The 18,976-nt window shown below is 52.9% G+C and overlaps 1 protein-coding gene across 1 annotated transcript in view; it reads right to left on the bottom strand.

The window, feature by feature from the left end:
- DENND1A (DENN/MADD domain containing 1A) overlaps positions 1-18,976 on the bottom strand; it is a 567,888-nt gene that overhangs the window by 6,100 nt on the left and 542,812 nt on the right. The window contains exon 20 of the mRNA XM_012664446.1: positions 14,675-14,763. Within this exon, the coding sequence (XP_012519900.1) occupies positions 14,675-14,763 (89 nt within the window). The remainder of the gene's footprint in view (positions 1-14,674; positions 14,764-18,976) is intronic.

Raw genomic sequence — 18,976 nt, 5'->3', positions numbered from 1 at the left:
TTTTAAAATTTTAAAAGAAAAAAATCTGGGCATGGTGGTAGCTCATGCCAGTAATCCCAGCACTTTGGGAGTCCAGGGCAGGAGGATCGTTTGAGCCCAGGAGTTCAAGACCAGCCTGTGCAACACAGCGAGACCCCATTTCTACAAAAAATTAAAAAATTAGCTGTGTGTGGTGGTATGCGCCTGTAGTCCCAGCTACTCGGGAGGCTGAGGCAGGAGGATAGGGTGAGCCGAGGAGTTTGAGCTTACAGTGAGCTATGATCATGCCACTGTACTCTAGTCTGGGCAACAGAGCGAGACCCTATCTCTTAAGGGAAAAAAAAAAGTCTAAAGAGAAAAAGATTCAACGTACAGAAAAGGTGGCGTGTGATGTTTGGGCAACACTGACTTAGGCCACCACTTTCTAACTGAGGACATCAGGAAGGGATTGATTTGCCCACATCCCAGGTGATCTGGTGTCAGGAAAGGGCCGGGACCCTCCTACCGTGTGGGGACAGTGGCAGGAGGCAGCATGGTTTGGGGTTTATAAGGTCCCCAGAGGAACCCAGGGGCAGGGACTTGAAGCAGGTGACTTCTGCTGGGGTTTGGGAGCAGGGAGGGCGTGAAGGGGAGGGAGGGAAAAACATTTCCTCTTCGTACAATGGCTAAGACAGTCACTCCCCGGAAGGCTGCTGTGAGTGAGCACTGCGGGCGTGCAGCAAAGGGCAGTTTTCCTTCCCTGAAAGGCTCCCATGAAAAACACACAACCTTGCTAACAAATAAAAACAGACAAAAGCTGTCTCTCTGCTCAATCCCAGCTCTGAAGAACTTGTGGGTGGAGGGGCAAGAACTGGCAAAGAAAGGAGGACTATAAAAGCTTAATTTTGGCGGGGGCGGGGGGGTGGTGGTGGTGGGAGGATTGTGGTTGAATCTTTTTTCTCTTTTTTAAAATTGCTATTTGTAATTGGTACGAGGCTTAGGCTATAAATAATAATGATAAAAATTATCCTTAAAAAGTCAGGCAGATCAGAACATTTGGGTATGCTTGCATTAATACACACATTCCACATTAGTATTGTTTTTTTCTTAACTTACAATATAACGCCTCATCTCCATGGCTTTTCAAGATGTGCTGAGATAAACAAGGACTTGAGGATCACTAATTGCATTAACCTCGAGGCCAATTTTCCCCTCGTAAGGAAACGGGACCCCTGCTGCCGTCTCACCCTGTCACCCCACTCCATCGTCACAGGCCCCGTAGGGCAGGCAGAATGATGCCCTGAGAGGAAGAGGAGGCACATGGAGGTGGCGTCCACCCTGCACGTTGGCACCGGGGCACTGGCAGGCAACAGCTTCAAACACCCCTCCCCCTCATGCAAGGGCAAGCAGCACCCCCCCCCGCCCACCACCACGCAGCCCCCGAGAGTCACCAAGCCATGCTCAGGGACATGGAAGAAGGAAGGAGAGACCATTCAAAGGGAGCAGAGAAGAAAAAGCTCTCGGTGAAGCCAGAGCTCGGGCCCTCTTCCCGCTGGCATTCATCGTCAGAGGAGTCTTCGGAGAGGAAGACCGCATAGTGTCTCAGGGGCTTTACCAGGCTGGGGCCGAGGAAGACAAAAGAGAAGAGAATAGGCAGTTAGGAGCGCCGTCGGAACTCCGCGTGAGGGTGGAAGGAGGGCTCTGGGCTCCGTGCCCGGCCCTGGCCTCCCTCTGCCAGCCCGTGGTGGGGGCTCCTGGGAGAAGGCCTCAGGGGGCCCAAGGTTAGGAAGCCGGTCCCAGATGGAAAAGAAACCGTGGGTTTGCCATGTCTGCCAAGAGCCTTAAACTCATGATCCGTCATCTCTGACCTAGTAATCACACTTCCATTTGGATAACTCTAAGAATTATGCCCAAAGATGTTCATTACTGCTGTTTATAACATTAAAACATGAAGCCACCCATCTTCAGCAACAGGAATCTGTGCAGTGGTGAATGTTGTCTTCCCAGTGACAAAACGTTTGTAAAGAGTCAGGGTGCGGAACTGCAGTTGCACTGCACTCTCTCCTCTACTCACGGGAAATGCATAGAAAAAAGACAGGAAAGGCACGTGCCTAAATGTCAGTAACAGCTGGCGCGGTCGGGGGTGATTTGCATGTCTTATACATTTCCTGCAATGAGCACATCTACTTCAATAGTCAGGAAAGAATAAAAAATAAAAAAAAAGTTGAAGAAAAAAGTGAGCCATGTGGAAGAGCATGGCGAGAAGGCCCTTTTCTGATTAGCGGCTGCTCTCTGGAGTTTCCCTCAGATGCCTCTTCAGAGAGTCTTTTTCATCTGTGATGTGGAAATTAAATATTCATCGTTATAAAAAATGCATCTCCCTTGTCAGCCACCTGTGAGCTCTACCTCTATAAACACAAACACGTACACAGGCCAGAGCAACTCCACGCCGGCCTCCTATGAATTATGTACCGACCAGGGCCTGTGAGGGGCCATGTGCTCAGGAGAGAGGAGCTGGACTGGGCAGACCTGGGTTCAAATCCTGGCTCATGTGCCAGGGAGCAGGCGCTCCACACCCCTGCCCCGTTCACGGGCTCGGCTTGCTCTGAGACGATGGTGACGTTGGGGAGAGGGTGGGGTGGGAGACGCCGGGTGCCTGAGAGGGGCTCTCCTCTCTCCTCTCCCCCAGCCAGAGCAGTCTCCTATCTTTGCTTTATATGGCGGGAATTCCTTTAAGGTTTTATTTCAGGAAAGGGCAATGTAGTCAAGAAAAGGACATGAGAACCGCAGCTGGAGGGTCAATGAGGGACAGCCGCTGCCCCCTGGGATGAGGCGAGTGGGTTGTGACTGGGCTCTGCTACCATCCACCATGGCTGCTGCTGAGCCAGTTGTACCCAGAACTAGCTCCCTGCACGCTCACCCCAGAACCTTCACTTCCGCGCACTGTCCTCAGAGTCTGGCCAGGTGAAGAGAAGCCACTAGCCCAGGGTCACACCCCAGGAGGTGGCGGGGTCACAGCGCTTGCCTCCTGTCTGCTCCCAGGCCGCCTTGCTGGCTGTTAGGGCGAGCACACCTCAGCCCTTCCTGCACTAGACAGGGCATCGGCCCTGGGGCGTTTTCCTCTGGCCTCAGCGGAGAGGGGCAGGAAGATCTGACCCTCTGCACGTGCCCTGGCCAGCTGCGAGGCCAGGTCGCTCCCTCCTGCTCCTTCCTCAGCAAACCAAGTGGAGCAGAAAGACCCCTCCACACAGCCACCGGAGTCCCGTTCCGAATCACAAACCTGACCTTGTCACTTTCCTGCTTAAAACCTGCACGTCTGCCATCGCGAATCACGATTCTGCCGCAATTGGTCGTGTGGTGAGCAAATACACCCATTGAGTAAACTGTTAGGAATAAGAATTTCAGCCATTTGCAGAATGGCCTGTCTGTTGAACAGTTAGGGGGGCCCTGCTCTGCTGAGCAGGTGCGGGTGGAGGCTTGGCAGCCCTGGGCTCCCGCTCCGCGCTGGGCAGCGGCTGTGTCAAGTGCGAGCTCCGAGCAGATTCCGTGCTGCGTGTGGGCTCTGCCTACCTCTGCGGCCTCCTCCCGGCAGCCCTGCACTCTAGCCATGCTTGTGTCTGAGGAATGCTCGCCTCTGAGCACACAGGAACTTTAACACTCCCCTCCCTGGCTCCTTTGCCTGTGCACTGCCTGCTCTCCAGTCTTGAAGACTCAGCTCAAATGGCTCTTCCAGGAAGCCCCCTGGAGCTCCCAGCTGGAGTTTTCCCCCCAGATGGAGATAGCTCTCTCTGGCTGTGGCTTCAGAGATACCGTTTAACCTCCCACAATTCTGTTTCTGAGCTGAGCTCCCCGAGGGTAGGCGTCCGGCTTGTTGTCTCTCCCACCTGTGGGGGGCAGGGTGCTCAGCAACTGAACCAAGGAAAGCCAGCGCGCTGGGGGGCCCAGTCCCACCCACCTTCCTGGAGCCCTGCCACCTCACATGGCTCCTTTTCCCAGCACGAAGTTGTGGTTTGAAAGGGTCCCCTCTCTGGGTTCCCCCTGTCCTCCGAGACACTAGGACATGAAGAATGGGACCACATTAGGGCATGAGGGTGTCAGGTATACAGGGCCAGGCAGAAGCCTCAGGAAAGTGTTAAGAATGATATCTACAAGCAGGCACTGTGCCGGGGCTTTACACATGTCATTTCTACCCCTCACAAGAGCCCGGCAGGAAGGTGTCACTGTACTGATTTTATGGAGAATGAGTCCATCCATCCCTCTGTGCACCGACCAAAAGGCCCTTTCCGCCTGCTCGCTGGGAGCACACCCAGGCAGCTGAGCCCCGGGAACCGCTCGTGAAGAAGAAGAAAGTGACCAAGTGACCCAGCCAGGAAGTGGCGAGCAGGGATTCCAGCCCTCACTTTGTGTCAGCAGGGCTGATGGTGGACACACACAAGGGGGCACTAGCCCCGACTGTGTCAAACAGTGAGGCTCTCGAGTGGCCCTCACATCCATCTTGAATGCCCTTCTGACACGCATCCAAGCATGGGCACCTCCACTGCTTTGACAAGGAAGCACAGATCACAGCTGGGCACGCTAGTGGAATGCCACTAAACCTGCCAGGAATTTCTGGATTCATGTAAGAGCAAAGAGTCTTTGTGCTGGGCTGACGTTGGCTTCATTAAATCAGGCTGCTGCAGTTCAGGTCACCGTCAAAACCCAGTGCCTCCAGGCTGGCGTGACTATGGAGGGAGGCTGGGGGGGGCCTCGAGTTCCAGCTCACGAACCACTCCCCTCCTCCAGCCAGCTCTCCTGGCCGGGCCAGGCTGGGTGGGCAGCAGCTTCCACAAGAGGCCCGCGTTGTCTCCTGAACATACCGCCTGTCTCTTGAGAGTGGCAAGGCACCCAGATGAGAAGTCTGCCATATGATGTGGTCAGAACAGAGCTTTGTCGGGTCCAGGCCACACGGACGATGACGATGACACTAGCAGTACTTACAAGCCTTGGCCGAAATGCTGTCCATATAATTTCTCATGAATTCCTTAGCACATCTCCATTTTGTAGACAAAGAAGCCAAGGCTCAGAGAGGGGGAGTCACTTGCCAGGGGTCACACAGCAGCTAAAGGTAGAGCTGGGAACTGAATCTGGATTTGCCTGACTCTAAACCACTACAGGATCCTGCCTCTTCAGTTTCCTGCATCTGAAACAATGAAATAAGAGGTGGGGTGTTTCCTCTCTTACTTTTAATGAAAGATGAGATTTCAAAATAAACTTATTTAAATTCAGCTGCTCATGTTCTCCCATGAAACATACAGTCAGATATTTGTCAGAGATAAAGGATGAACCATCGAAAACGTCCAGGCTTAAATTTTTTATTAGCTTAAGGCAGAATATGAAAAAAAAAAATGTACCTTTTCCCTCATTAACCCAATTCAGCTACTACCCTGCAGTCTGCCACCCACCACTTGCCTGGATTTTATTACACACAAAGAGCTGTCTGTGAAAAGGCAGGTCGTGGCAAACTTGGCTGCCCAGCGAGGGCTGCCGGAGCCTTGGCGAGAAAGCAAGCTGGGCCGTCCATCACCGCTCAGCCCCGCCGTCCCCCACGGCTGCTCCCGCCTCTGCCCACCTCGTCTCCGCGGAGTTCCCATGCAGATGACTTCCCGAACCCTTTCTAATGTTTGGTTTAACGTGTCGCCGGTTAGCGCGCGTGTGTGACAGTGGTGACAAGCGAGGCTGTTCCTTTTTAAATACCATGTCAGAGACACGGCGTCAGGAAGCGGGGACGTGCTCTGTGCTCTCCGCCGTGCCAGGATCGCACCGGCTTATTTTTTAATGAGGAAGATCTGCATCTCGAGAGTTTTTTTCATGTGTCACATCGCGTGGACAAATCAGCAGCACGTCACGCTGGCCCAAAATGAAATGCTGACAAATGTAGATATTTCAAATTTAATTGACATTTAAATGTACTTGAGATAAAGATGGGAAAAATCAGCAAGGACTTGGTCTTCGGAGGTAATGAAGGGGAGCTGGTGATCATTTTCTAAGGGATCGTTTCACTCCAGCACAAAGGATCTTCACTTTGTAACGTCCGGGCCGGGCTGCAGCCCCCGGCACGTGGCTCCAGTGGGCAGGGGCTGATGAGCAGGGACAGGCCCAGGACGAGGCCAGCTCCTGCCTGACCAGGGGATGCCAGTCTGCCCAGGCGTCCACCATCCTCCCCCTTCCTGCCTAGTTCACCTCCCGGAACCTCATTCTCTTCTCTGTAAAATGGAGATTCTACAGCCCTCCTAAGAGTCTTATCATAAATGTTAAATGAAAATATTTGTAAAGGGCTTTGCAGAGTGCTTAGCACACAGTGAATATTCAATGACTGTCCACATGCCACGTTCACCTGTAACAAGTAGATTCTGGGCATTTCTATCCTGCACAGGGTCCTCCCCAGGTGCTAAGGACGAATAAGGCAGTTCCTGCCTTCCCAGACCGCTCCAGTCAGAGTGAGCAGTCTCAGCTGGACATATCTGAGCACATCAGAATGGTCTGAGAAGTCCCATCTGGAGATTCCACCTGCTTCCCTCCATGACCACGACAGGGCTAGCACTCTAGACCACACCCTGCACCTATGTGCAGAGGTGGGGGGGAAAAAAGAGAAAACGGCTCTGACCAAGACCGAGGGATCTCCAGGAGAGACAGTGTGGTGCAGCACCCACGAGGAAGCTCTTCCCTGGTGACCCAGGGTAAGGGCTGGGACTGTTCTCAGGGAGGAAGAATTGGAGACAGATACAGGAACCTGCTGGACATAGGATCTTTGTACTCAGTAGAAGGTGAATATCTACATAAAAACAACAACGAGAAGAATCATTGTTGCAACGGGTCAGATCAGCAAGGGGAGGGTGTTCTACCTGTCAGGTGAAGTGGTCAAGGGGAGACTGGTAAGTGTGGGAGACCAGGTACTTCTCACCCCTCTGGGGACTTGTTCTGCCAGAGACAGCCGTGGGGTGTGCATGGCTCCGGGCTCTTGGACGGGGCTCCGCTTGGGAGATGATGTGGGAGGCTGGCTCTTAATCCTGAGTACAGCAGAGGTTGCTGTGGATCAGACAGTGGCCTGGAGGTGTCCCTGAGAGGAGTGGGCCCAGGGGACTAGACACTGGGGTGGGGAGTTCAAGAGAAGAGGCTGGAGGGGTTGGTATGGACCAAGTGGAGGTGGAGGGACTTGAACCAGCACAAGGACTGAAGGACATGTGGGGTTGGGGATGACGTGAGGGTGCAGGCACAGTCAGAAGCAGGAAGCTGTACTGGCCGGACTGCCCCGTCTCTGCCTCGGGTGCCTTTCCAGCCTTCATTCGTGCATCTGTTCAACTATTTCTCAACCCGTATGTTCGTTCATTCATTCCTTCTTTCAATAAAAATCACCGATGCCAATTTCACATGTCCGTACCCATGCCCCAGCACGCCCTGAGGGACCTCCTTCCAAGGCCACTGGGTGGACTCACACAGGCAGAGAGGCCCAAGCACAGGGCTTCTCTCCCCTGCCTGCTCTCTGGGATGTATGGTAGAGGGAAGATGGGGACACCTTAGGGACACTTTCCCCTGCTGGGAAGAGATGCTGTGTAGATTGTACGGAACAACTGCCCCTCACCCTGAGGATGGCCTCTGCCTGCCGAGAGCCTAAGTTCCCTCAGACCGAGTTCTGGGGCCCAGGGCAGCAGTGGAGGGGTGAGTAGATGTGGGACCCGGCAGCCCTGCTGGGTGACATCCTGGCCTGAGAGCAAGTCACTCCACCTGCTGGAGCCTTGGCTCCCTCGTGGCTGAATGGGGCTAATGATGCCCTAGCTGCAAAGATATTCTGGGGAGCAGGGAGGTTGGCCAAGATGACATGTGTGAAATTGCTGGGCATGCAACAGGCCCTTGAGAAATGGCGACATGGAATCTGGAAGAAGCAGGGGTCTCTGTTGGGACAACAAAGCCTTTCAGAGGTGACTGGAGTCAGTGCTGTCCTGAGGATGGGGCAGGCCCCTTCTCCTAAAGCATCCTAAAGGCTTGGTTTTCCAGATGGAGTTAACTCCCCCTATGGTGACAGCTCCTGGGAAAAGTCCTTGTGCCTTGTGGCCAGGTAGAAGTGGTTGGAGACAATCCCTGCGCTGCTGCACATCCTGGGGCTGCCTGGCAGCTCCTGCTTCTGCAGTCTGGGCTCGGGCTCCCTGTCTGGCCTCAGGCTTGGCCTTGTCTCCAGGGCCCAGAATCTACTGGGAGTGTGTATGTATGTGCGTACGTGTGTGTGTGTGTGTGTGTGTGTGTGAGAGAGAGAGAGAGAAAGAAAGAGAGGGAGAGGGAGGGAGGGAGGGGGAGGGAGGGAGAGAGAGAAGGAGAGTGAGTCAGGTTAGGAGCCCCTTGCCCTGCTAATTGGGTCTGTGACCTTCTGCTCGGGTGTTTGGACTCCTGGCCGCGAAGGGAAGGGGTCCTGGCAGCCTGCCAGGGGGTAGAGCCGCCAGCTGCCCTTACCCCCTGAGGCCAGGGCCCAGCTGGCATCTTGGAGACTTGCTTCTGGGGCTGATTGCAGTTCCTGGCTCTTAGAGGGCCAGGGCAGGGGAGGTGCTGGCAGCTTCTTGTTCATGTCTTAGTCATACCCAGCACATAGTAGGTGCTCCTTACGTATCTGTGATTGTTAACTGACACCCCCCACCCCCATCTCCTGGGGGCTGGGCTGTAAGCTGTGCCCTGCCTTTGCCACCGGTGCCTTTGTCCATTCATTTAGGAAACCTCTCTGAGCAGAGGTCTGGTCTGGTTTGGGAGTTGGAGAGTCAAAGCTAAAGGGCACATGGCTCCAGCCCTGGAGGAGCTCAGGGACTACTGGGTGTGTGTGTGTGTGTGTGTGTGTGTGTGTGTGTGTGTGAGTGATTGACAGAGAGAGAGAGAGAGAGAGAGAGAGAGAGAGAGAAAACTACAGCGAGGTCAGGGGAAGCCCAGGAGACTGCGGCCGAGGGAAGGAGGAATGGGCGGTTCACAGGGGAGTGTCGTGTCTGGGGTGTCAGAGGGCAGAGGCCGGGGCAGCCACTGAGGCAGGAGGGGAGGCCGTGCGTTCTGCTAACTTAGGATGCTCCTGCATCTCCTGTGGGCCTTTCCCAGACCATGTTCCTGGGCATGTGAACAGGCATCACGTTAAGGAAAGAAGACAAGGAGCCTCAGGGCGTGTAGCCGGTAGGCCAGGATGCTGACCCAGGCCTGTTGGATGCCAAAGCCCTGCCCACGTACCAGGCCACCATCCAGATTATGGGCCCACACTCGCAGGACAGCTTTGGGACTGTGAGGAAGGAAAGGGCTCCACTCTGTTGTGACCCACGGCCAGGAGCAGCGGACTGCGGAGGCTGGGCCGAGCCCAGATGCTGAGGAGGGTGAGGCATGCTGGACGTGCAAAGGCAGCACATCAACTTCTGCCAGAGCATGTGTGCAACTGGCCCAAAGAGAGACTATTATAAAGCGTTCCCAGACCTGGGCTTTGGGCAGGGTTCTCACTAAATGCTTCTGGAAGCTTCTTCTGATCTTGTTTTAATCTTCTGGGGCCTTGGTGCTGGGGTCATGCAGCGCAATTCAGGGGATCAGACACTCCAGTTCCTAAGCAGCACGGCTGCCCAGTTGGTGTACACGCTGTCTACTCAGCTAGCACAACCTGCAGAGGGATTTCGAACGCCAGCCACACGTTCCTCTCGGTGCCCCAGACCTAGATTTCTGGGGGATACAGTTCTGGTGGGACTATAAGGTGGTACAACTCTTTTACAAAGTTCTTTAGCAGTATGGAGCAGAAATATTCCTATGTAACTGGTTGAGGGTATAGGCTTTCGCTGTTATAGAGACATGTTTGAAGCTCAGCTCTGCTACTAACTAGCTGTGTGACCAAGGGCAGTGACAAGCTCTTGGAGTCTCAGCTACTTCCATAAAATAGAGCTCGTAATGGCTACCTCTAGATATTTCTTGTGAGGATTAAGTGACATGTAGTGCTTAGTACAGAGTTCTCAGTTAATGTTAGTTGTTATAATGCTATTTCTTACAATGACATAAAATGAACTAAAGCTTAGAGAACAAGGATATTTACCCTGACATTTCTCATATTAATGAAAACCTGGAAACAATCTAAAGATCTAATGTGAGGGGCACGGTTACGTAGTCCACAAACGTGTACGCAATGGGATCTTCTGTCGTCACGGGACAACAGGGGTTACAGAGACACATGGAACAAGTCCATATAATGGGATAGTGCAAGGAGTTGCAGCTCTGAAAAACAGATACAGGAAAAAGACGGGACGGGAATCTATAGAAATGCTAACAAGTAGCTGAATTATAGTGGGATTCAGAATGAACTTGTCTCTTTTCCCCAACTTCCAGATTGTCTATAAAGCTATTGGGTTACTTTTACAAACAAACAAAAAATTACTTGAAAAGAACAGAGCAGATTTTGCACGGATCTGGCCAGAGAGGCAGCAGGGCAGCAGCTCGTGGGCCCTGGTGGCTGAATCTGGACCGTTCATACTCAGTACAGTGAAACTTCAAATAACCAGGGTGCAGCCCGGCAAGACCCTCATGTGACTGGAAGGTGTCTGACTCGCCCATTAGGAGACAAGGTGTGTGGTCAAGAGAGCTCTGCTCTGCAGGTGGTCAGGACAGGGCCCCTCTCAGATCCACCACTGCAAGCCCCTGAACCGTTAAGACTCAGAAGACAGCCCTACGTCTGGGTTGTGAAGATTGAGTAGGTGGCAGATGCATATAATTATCTCCCTCCACACTCTCAGTAACTCTGTGAGGACTGCTGCCCCTGGGCTCTATGGTCACTTCCCAGTAGGGAATGAATGACGGGCTGCCTGGCAAGAGAAGTCCCTGGGGTCAGCGTGGTCACCCCTGTTTTGGCCTTAGTGTGCGGTCCTGAGGGGGCCAGGCAACACTGATCATAGTAGTGCCTTTCAGAGCTTGCTACTGGCTCTTGATGCCATTCAAGTTAGGTGGGACATTGCCTGCAAGCCAGAAGGAAAGTAACTTGGGGCCCGCCTTTAAGAGGTGGGAGCTCTGAACCTCACTGTGCCCATTGCAGCAGCCACCGTCCTCGTACTCAGGTTGTTAACAAAAAGCCTGGATGGTAGAGAAGAAAGGACCAGGCCTCTGTCACCGGACAGCCAACCCCACCATTTTCTGGCCCTGAGACCTTGGGCAGGTTACTGAAAGTCTCTGAGCCTCAGTTTCTCCATCTGTTAAATGGGAAAGCCACCACCTACCTTTCACAGTCTTAAGGGCTGTTCAGTAAATGTCACTTTTCTTTCCTTCCCCAAGAAGAAACACTCAGGCACAGTAGACACTGCTTCTTTGGTGGTGAGGGACTAAGTAAGTCCAGTTCCCAATTCCAGCCTCCAAGGAACCAGAGAGGAAGGGTGGTGTGCTGGGCAAGTCCTCTTAGGACATGGGGGCTATCTATCTGGGCAAAACTAGACTACCAATAGACCCCCGTGGGCCCCGTCCCAAGGAGATTAGCAGAGTGTAATCGAGAGAATGAAATCGAGCAGAATTCTGAATCCTGGCCCTGACACTTTCTAACTGGATGACCTTGGGTGACACCAGTCAGAGACATTTTCTGAGTGTGAGTGCCCACTCTGTGGGGGAAACCATGCTGGCCCAGACGTCACAGGGGCTCAGCTGCACTTCCTGCTGGCTGGCCTCTAACCCAGTGCCTTTCTTGCTGGATCCTCCTACCCCTAACTCTACCCTAAGGAAGCCCCTGGCATTCCACCAGCTTTGCTCTGAATGATAATGGAAGTAGCTAACACTTTTTGAAGAGAAATATTAACTATTAACCAACAAATGCTAACTGAAAAACAGAGTTTTCAGTTTTCCCCAGAAACCTTTCTGAAGTGTTCTTCCAATTGCCAACAGATGGTTTTAAGGGGCTAGGAAACCTACGCTTAATTCAGTAAGAAAATTTGACGCAAGAAAATTTCATTCTGGGACAATGCAAGTCAACAAGAGTCAGCATGGAAACTTCCTTGTAAGGCCTTCTTTTAAAAATCCTGTGTAGCCTGCACCTAGTAGGTTTTCAAAGATGCCTGCTGAATGAACGGATGCACGAATGGACAGGTGGAGCAACGGATGGGTGGACGTCAGCTGGAAAGGAAGAAACGAACTTCAATGATCGACTGGCCAGAGAGCTGATGGCCAACGCTTCTGGGCCTTGATGAATCCCAGGGTGCTTGGCTGTCGCAGGAGACAAACTTATTCTTAATCAGCTCCATCTTGCTGTCCACAAAGTTAGTTATTTATTGTTCTATTGGCAGTGAGAGTTGGGGCAAGAAGTCAGGAGGACTGAATCTCTCCCTTCAACTTCAAAGATCCTGCATCCCTTTCTGCCGCCCTCAAGTTTCCGAAGCACTTTGATATTCCCAGCGGAGACAGAGATCTGTGATTCCAGAAAACCCAGGCCGGATTAAAGGGCCAGACACCGAGTTCCTGTGCCCAGCACAGAATCACCTCCAACAAAGGCCCATTAGGCTCTGGCTCCTGCCCGCCGGCTTGTCTTCTCGCGTCTCGAAACACAATGCCGACAGATTGGCGGAGCCCGTTTCTTCCCCCCAGAACAATATTTTATGAGGAGTCTGTTTTATTAAAATATTTTCCGCTGGATGCTTCCTGTGTTTCAAGAAGTTGGTCTTGCCAGCTGGAGCTGATGACAGTTGAGAAAAACACATCCAAGAGCTGTTGTGACATGGCATTTGGAAGTGGAGGAGCACCGTGGGGGGTGGGGAGGAGGCACGGGAGGAGATGCAGGAAAACACCCGGCTTGCACCAGAAATGCCACCGGCATGATGGGAGAACGGCCGCCCTCCTCCTCGTTAGCAAAATGTGAAAAGAAACCCTTGGAATGACGTCCTGAAATGTACCTCTCTATCTCCTCGGGGGCCCGAGCTGCTGTGATGTATGGTCATGGCAAACCTGTCATTTGTTTTCTGTCACTGTGAGTTTGCCAACCCACCAAACTAGGCCCCATGCTCCCACTGGTTCATTTCAACCCCAAATTTCCCAAACAGAAATCTAAAACAGGGCATACTGAAAAACAAAAACAAAGACAACAAAAAACTCCAAAATGAAACCTAAAAGCGATACTGAAACAGTTCAGGTGAGAACCAAGAAAATAGGACACTGGCTCTTTGGCATAGTAATAGAGTCACCCCCATTGCTGGGTCTGGAAAGCAACATCGTAAGTAAATGTGACTGGGGAGGCCAACCTCTAGTCAGGAATTTGGTCACTAAAAATAATGCTTTTCTGCAGAATGTGGAACGTTGTTGGTCTGGGGTATTTTTGTGCAATGCAAGGATATTCTGAGTTTACTTCTCGGTACCTACAGGCCCATCACCCTGTCTCCCAGTACAGTGTCTGAAAGGTGTAGCTTAATTTTAAAGAAGTAACTTTAAAGAGAAATCTTTAGGGTCTGAGGCCATGCAGCACTCTCTCCACAAGGGGGCAATCATCATCCACGCCAGCCACGGCCGGGACAGCCCTCTGTGCCCACCATCCTATTGTGCAGAGCAAAAGTTAAACCTACACCCAACTTCAGGAGTCCTCTCCTCCAAATTCCTCACAACCAAGCACCCATGGTGCACACGCTCGCAATCCCAGAGCTTCCTGGGCGAAGTCTGAGGGCTGTCCGGGTAGGCTGGTTCTGTGACGACACAGTGGTCTCAGCAGTGCCCGTATCATAAAGCAAAGAATCACGGGACAGCTGAAGTATATCTCAACCGGCGGTAGGCCGCAGATTGACATTTCAGAATTGTTTCTTCCTTTTGGCTCAAATTCTGGCTAGGATCTGCCATTTCCCTTAACATTCTTCCCTTAGAATGTTTCTGAAAGCAAGATAGACACGAGGGGTTCCCCTTTCTACCAAAAGGACTTCAGAGTCAATTTTTCTGATTTTCCCAACAACTCTAGAGCAGGAGGAATTCATGCACTTTTTCGAGGCATCGCAGGAAGCCAACGTGTAGCTGCTGAGTTGCCTGGGCAGAGACCAAGGGGACAAGGGGAAGCAGTGCCGCCTTCCCCAGCTGGCTCTGGAGTCGCACCGTCTGCAGCTTTCAGCCTCACCCTATGTAGGTGGCTCCACCTCTGGCCACCGCTTGTCTGCCTGCCTGGCTCATTCACCTCCTCTACCCAACAGCTCCTCAGCAGATGACTCTAAGCTCATGTCCCGTGGGCACGACACCTAGTACCTGTCCCGCAGGAGCTCTGGGTCTGAGGGCGGTAGGTAAGAAAAACCACAGTGACATAAATGCTATGGCACAGGTGGGCAAAGGGTCCTGGTGGGGGTGGCGCAGTGGATAAGGACAGTCTTGTGTATAAATCTGAGCCGCAGAGACCTCGGGCACCACTAGGCCTAGGAAGGTGATGGCCCTTATTAGACAGCTGGCCTCCCTGACCAGGTTCCTAACCCTCACCTGCTGACTCCACATCCTCAGCCTGAGAGGCCTGGGACCTTCTTCTGAACCCATCTGAGTACCCTTTGGGCCTCGCCACTCAAAACGCAGCCCAGGTGCTCCCTGCCCTCCAGGGCCTCCCGCTGGCGCGACAACTGGAACTAACAGAAGAGCAAGCCCTGCTCCACAAAACACCTGCTTGGCGCCCCGGGGAAGCCTCTCAAAGGCCAGGGCTGCACACTTAGTGCCGCTGGGTTCTTGCGGACACAGAGGAGAGCAGCAATGGGGTACTCACTGCTCGGGGCTCGAGATCGATGTCCGCCGCCCTTCCACTGTGATGTTGCTCTTCGGTCTCTTCACAACGTGCGGACGGGGCGGGCGCACCTAGGAGGGGCACAGGGGGAAATCACCAAGAAGGAGTGAGTTGGAAAAGCCATACAGGAACATTCTGAAGATTTGGATAAGTGGCTGCAAAAGAAACATTTAGGGCTTTTCAGTGGAAAAAACACCATTTAATTTGCAGCAGATAGATAGCCTAACTGGAATTCTGTGGCCTACTCCAATCAGAAAGGTTTTCCTGAAGAGCTTGGTTTTCTCATCTGCAAGATGGGGGGCCTCCTCGCAGGCCCGCGGCGAGGGCCGAGTGAGATGATGTGGACACAGGAACCGGAACAAAGAGGCCCTTATCGATGACAGATTCCCTCTTGCCTTTCTCTGGAACCCAGAAGCCAGTTTCGTAGAACAAAAAGGTTTCACTAGGACTTGTTTTTAGGGTACACATGCTTAGTTTGCTCTTTTTACAACTGAATCATAGGATGCTTATTTTCTTCTCTAAATATGAGAGGCATTAGAGAGTGCCAGGACCGATCACTGTTCTGCTTCCCAGGGCGTCCCTGTGCTCGTCCTCCCAGCAGGCCCAGCCGGGATGCTGCACACCTCGAGTGGCTACACTCACCGCAGGGACCTGGCTGGAGGGCTGGCGGTGTGCATGTCAGGAAGGGTAGAGGTTTCTAATCCCACAGCTGGTGCTGCAGTGACAAGATGTGTTTTTCTGACCTGCCACCTCAGAAAGCCAAGACGAGGGCCTGCAGAGAAAGACACCCCCTGCCCCACCAGAGCCCGTGATGGGCTGAGAATGTCTAGGTGCCCTTAGAAGGATACTCATTTGGTCCAATCGACATTCCATGGCTTTAAATCTGGCATGGTGATCTTTGCACATCTCCAATGCCTAAGACACACAAGTTGTGACTGAGCTAAGCCAAGAAAGTCTACGTTTGCATTTCACTGCCAAGAAAAACGACTGGGCATCTCGGCACAGGTTCTGAACATTTCTCTGCGGATGAGATGCCACAATTGCTCAGTTTTGAGGACAAGACGGGGAAGGAGAGCAGGCGCACACTCCACTTCCTGCCTGCCCTTTTCTCTGAACATCCCTGCTCCCACCCTCGGCAATTTGTGGGCGACACAGCACAATGGCTTAGGAACACGGATTATAGAAGCTGGCCGCATGAAAGCCAAGTCTTTATAGAGTCTCGTCAAGCGCTCAGGTCTGCACACGTCTGATCTAACCAAAGTTTTCCTGTGGAGTGGCCAGTCTGATCTCAGCCTTGTTTGGCGAAGCAGAGGTGTGGTACAAGCCAAATGCGTTCCACCAAACTTGCTGTCGTCTTCTGTGGGGCTATTGTGAAGATTCAGCGACCAGATGCGGGGAAGCCCCAGCATGGGGCCTGGTACATAGTGATGGCTCAAATGCTCATCCTGCTTCTCCGTGACCTGGATGTCCCCTCCTTATCAACAACAAAAGATGAGGGGGACACGGTGTCTGAATTAGAAGATGAGTTTTAGGATTCTCTGATCCTTGCCTAGCATCCTGCATAGTGCCTGGTATCTATCGGTCACTGGGCAAGATTTTTAGAATCAAATGGATGTTGCTGCTTGGAGTCTAAGGAGCGTGTAATGATGTCGCTCTTATTATCATTGTTCTTAGAACTGTGCCTGCCACACGGCAAGTATTCGGTCAACATTTGCTGCATAAACGAACGGATATGTCGCCCACTCATTTTTACTCTGGTTTCCCCAGCCAGGGCAGGACTCCTCTGGAGCCAGTGAACAGGTCATCTGGCTAGAATGGTCCCCCGACTTCTCACACAAGGCAGGAGCGCGGGTGGGGTGAAGGGGCAGCTCTGCCCCTGCCCTGCGGGGGCCCTGGGACAGGGCTTTTGGGAAAGGTCAGACTGCAAGGCCTGCCAGCCGGTCCTTGCACAGGGCTGCTCCTTGCTACAATAAAGGCGGGTTAAGAATGTGAACTTGTGGCTGAAATGGGGGGATTAAGTTTGTGGCAACTTCAACTGAACTTGCAACGTGGTGAAACATGGGGAAAAAGAACAACAGAGCTAATTAGACGAGCTGAGCTGTCAGAGTGCCGCTGAATGGCTCAGCGCCAACAAACAAAAGGAATGGGTTGGCAATCAGTAGGATCGATGGAGGAGACTGCTTCATTAGGGATGATAAAACAGACAGAGCGGGGGGGAGGGGCGGGCAGCGGAGCCGGCGGGCGGGGGAGGGGGAGAAAGACACAGCACGCCGGGACGGTCAGTCCCCGGCACGGTTACAGACCAGAGTCACACACACCTGACTGTCGGGGACAAAGCCAGACACGAAAGTGTCTCACACACACGACAACCAGAGACACCCTGAGGCCTCGAGACTCCAGGGTACACACCGTCTCACAAGCATGCACTCACAGAGGCATGCACAAGAGGTGAAGGCACATGTGTGAATCACACACACACGGCGGCAGACCACAACCAGGCACAGACACACACAAAATGGTTTAATTAAGCCCGAAGCACGAGACGACGCCAACTCCCGTCATATTTCGGCGTTGACATCCGTCTTTCTGGGGTGCTTGGGAAGGGTGGGGGCTGGGGAGTGAAGGGAAAAGCCACACGCACACGCCACAGGGACTGGCCCCACCAGTGCTAGGATCCCGGCAGTGCTGGGGGAGAGAGTGCTAAACAGGGATTTCCAGCGCCGTTCAAGGGGACTGGAGGGGAAGTTGGGAAGCCAGCCAATTCCCCACTGGATTTAAAACCTGAGAAATCTAAGTCGGCAGGGTTAAATGTGTATTGAATACAAAAGCACCGAGTACATTTGATTTTAATGGTGAGCAAGAAATAATAAATACAGAGCTTATAAAGCGCTTCATATGCAGGCTGACCGCAGCCTGCCTCCCCCGGCAAGCCCCAACCCAGTCCCCTTAGTCCACGAGACACTGGCATGATTTTCTTCTGCTCTTTCTTTTCTCTTCTTTTGAAAAAGAAAACCCAAATCCTCTGGTAACATCTGAACTCCAGCCACAGGTGCCGGGCTACAAAGCTCCTTCCAGAAAGGCTGAATGGCGACTGCCTCAGGCCCCCACTACCTCGGGGCCAATGGCTACACTTCTGCCTGGAACGTTTATGGCTAAGAGACCTGGCAGAGCCCAGCTGGAGGCTGGTGGCTCCTGACATGGGAGCTTGTTAGGCTGTCCTGCTCGAGGCCCTTGAGAGGTTCCATATCCTGTGTCTCCCGGTTCCCACCCAGTGTGTGGCGGTGTGTGCTGGAAATGCTTGCATACGTGTACACGGAATAAATGGTCCCTAGGGCCCTGGGGACCGCAGGGCCCAGATAGCACAAACTTTCTAGGGCTCCCAAATGGGTCTCTTAGTGGTCCCACTTAGCAGAAGTGCGGGGGTGTATGTGACCACTCCATGCCAGGGACAGTGCTAGGCACTATACAAATATGACCTCATTATGACTACCAGGTGGGTATTGCTAAACCCATTTAACAGATGATAAACTAAGGCTCAGAGAAGGTAAAAATCTTACCTAAGGTCACACAGCCAGGAAGTGGCCAAGCTATGATTCAAACCGGGGCAGGCCTCTCTGACTTCCAACCCCCGGAGGGCTGGTCCTCCAGGGACCCTGCCTCTTCAGCATGCCATGAACCCAGCGGGGTACAGCCCCAAATGCCAGGCTGGTCACTTCCTACACCAGCCCAGTGGCAGAGGCATCTGCTACTCAGGCTTTTCTCGTGGCAACGTCTGCTTCCCCAAGTCTTCAGTTGTCAGTGGATACGGCTGGGCACCCCCTACCCAATCAGCACGAGTCCCACACCAGTGAGACTATACAAGGTCCGCTGTAGCTGTCTCCAATGCTTGGATTTTTCCAAGGGAGCAATCCTGCCCCTGCATCCTGCTTTCCAAGAGATTCCCGGCCTGCTGTGGATCCCAGGAGGCCTCTAAGGGGAATTCTGAGAGCTACGTACTGGCTGACTTTGGCTTAAGGGGAGGCTGTTTGGTAGAGAACAAGGAGAGACAGAGGAGAGGGGCAGGCCTGAGCTCCAAGGCCAGCTTGGCCTCTTATTGTCTCTGTGGTCTTGGCTACAAACTGGGGAAACAGCATCTGCCTCCTCTGGGCTGGACAAAGGAGACAGTAAGTACACGAGTGCCTAGCACAGACCCGGGCACATTATAAATTGCTCAATAAATGTCAATTCTTGCCAGGCGCGGTGGCTCACGCTTGTAATCCTAGCACTCTGGGAGGCTGAGGCAGG

Source organism: Propithecus coquereli, unplaced genomic scaffold (genome assembly GCF_000956105.1).
Source record: "Propithecus coquereli isolate 6110/MARCELLA unplaced genomic scaffold, Pcoq_1.0 Scaffold89, whole genome shotgun sequence".
NCBI classification, from domain to species: Eukaryota; Metazoa; Chordata; class Mammalia; order Primates; family Indriidae; genus Propithecus; species Propithecus coquereli.
Note: the sequence above shows the minus strand (reverse complement) of the source record. Positions and strands in the feature narration are given on the sequence as shown.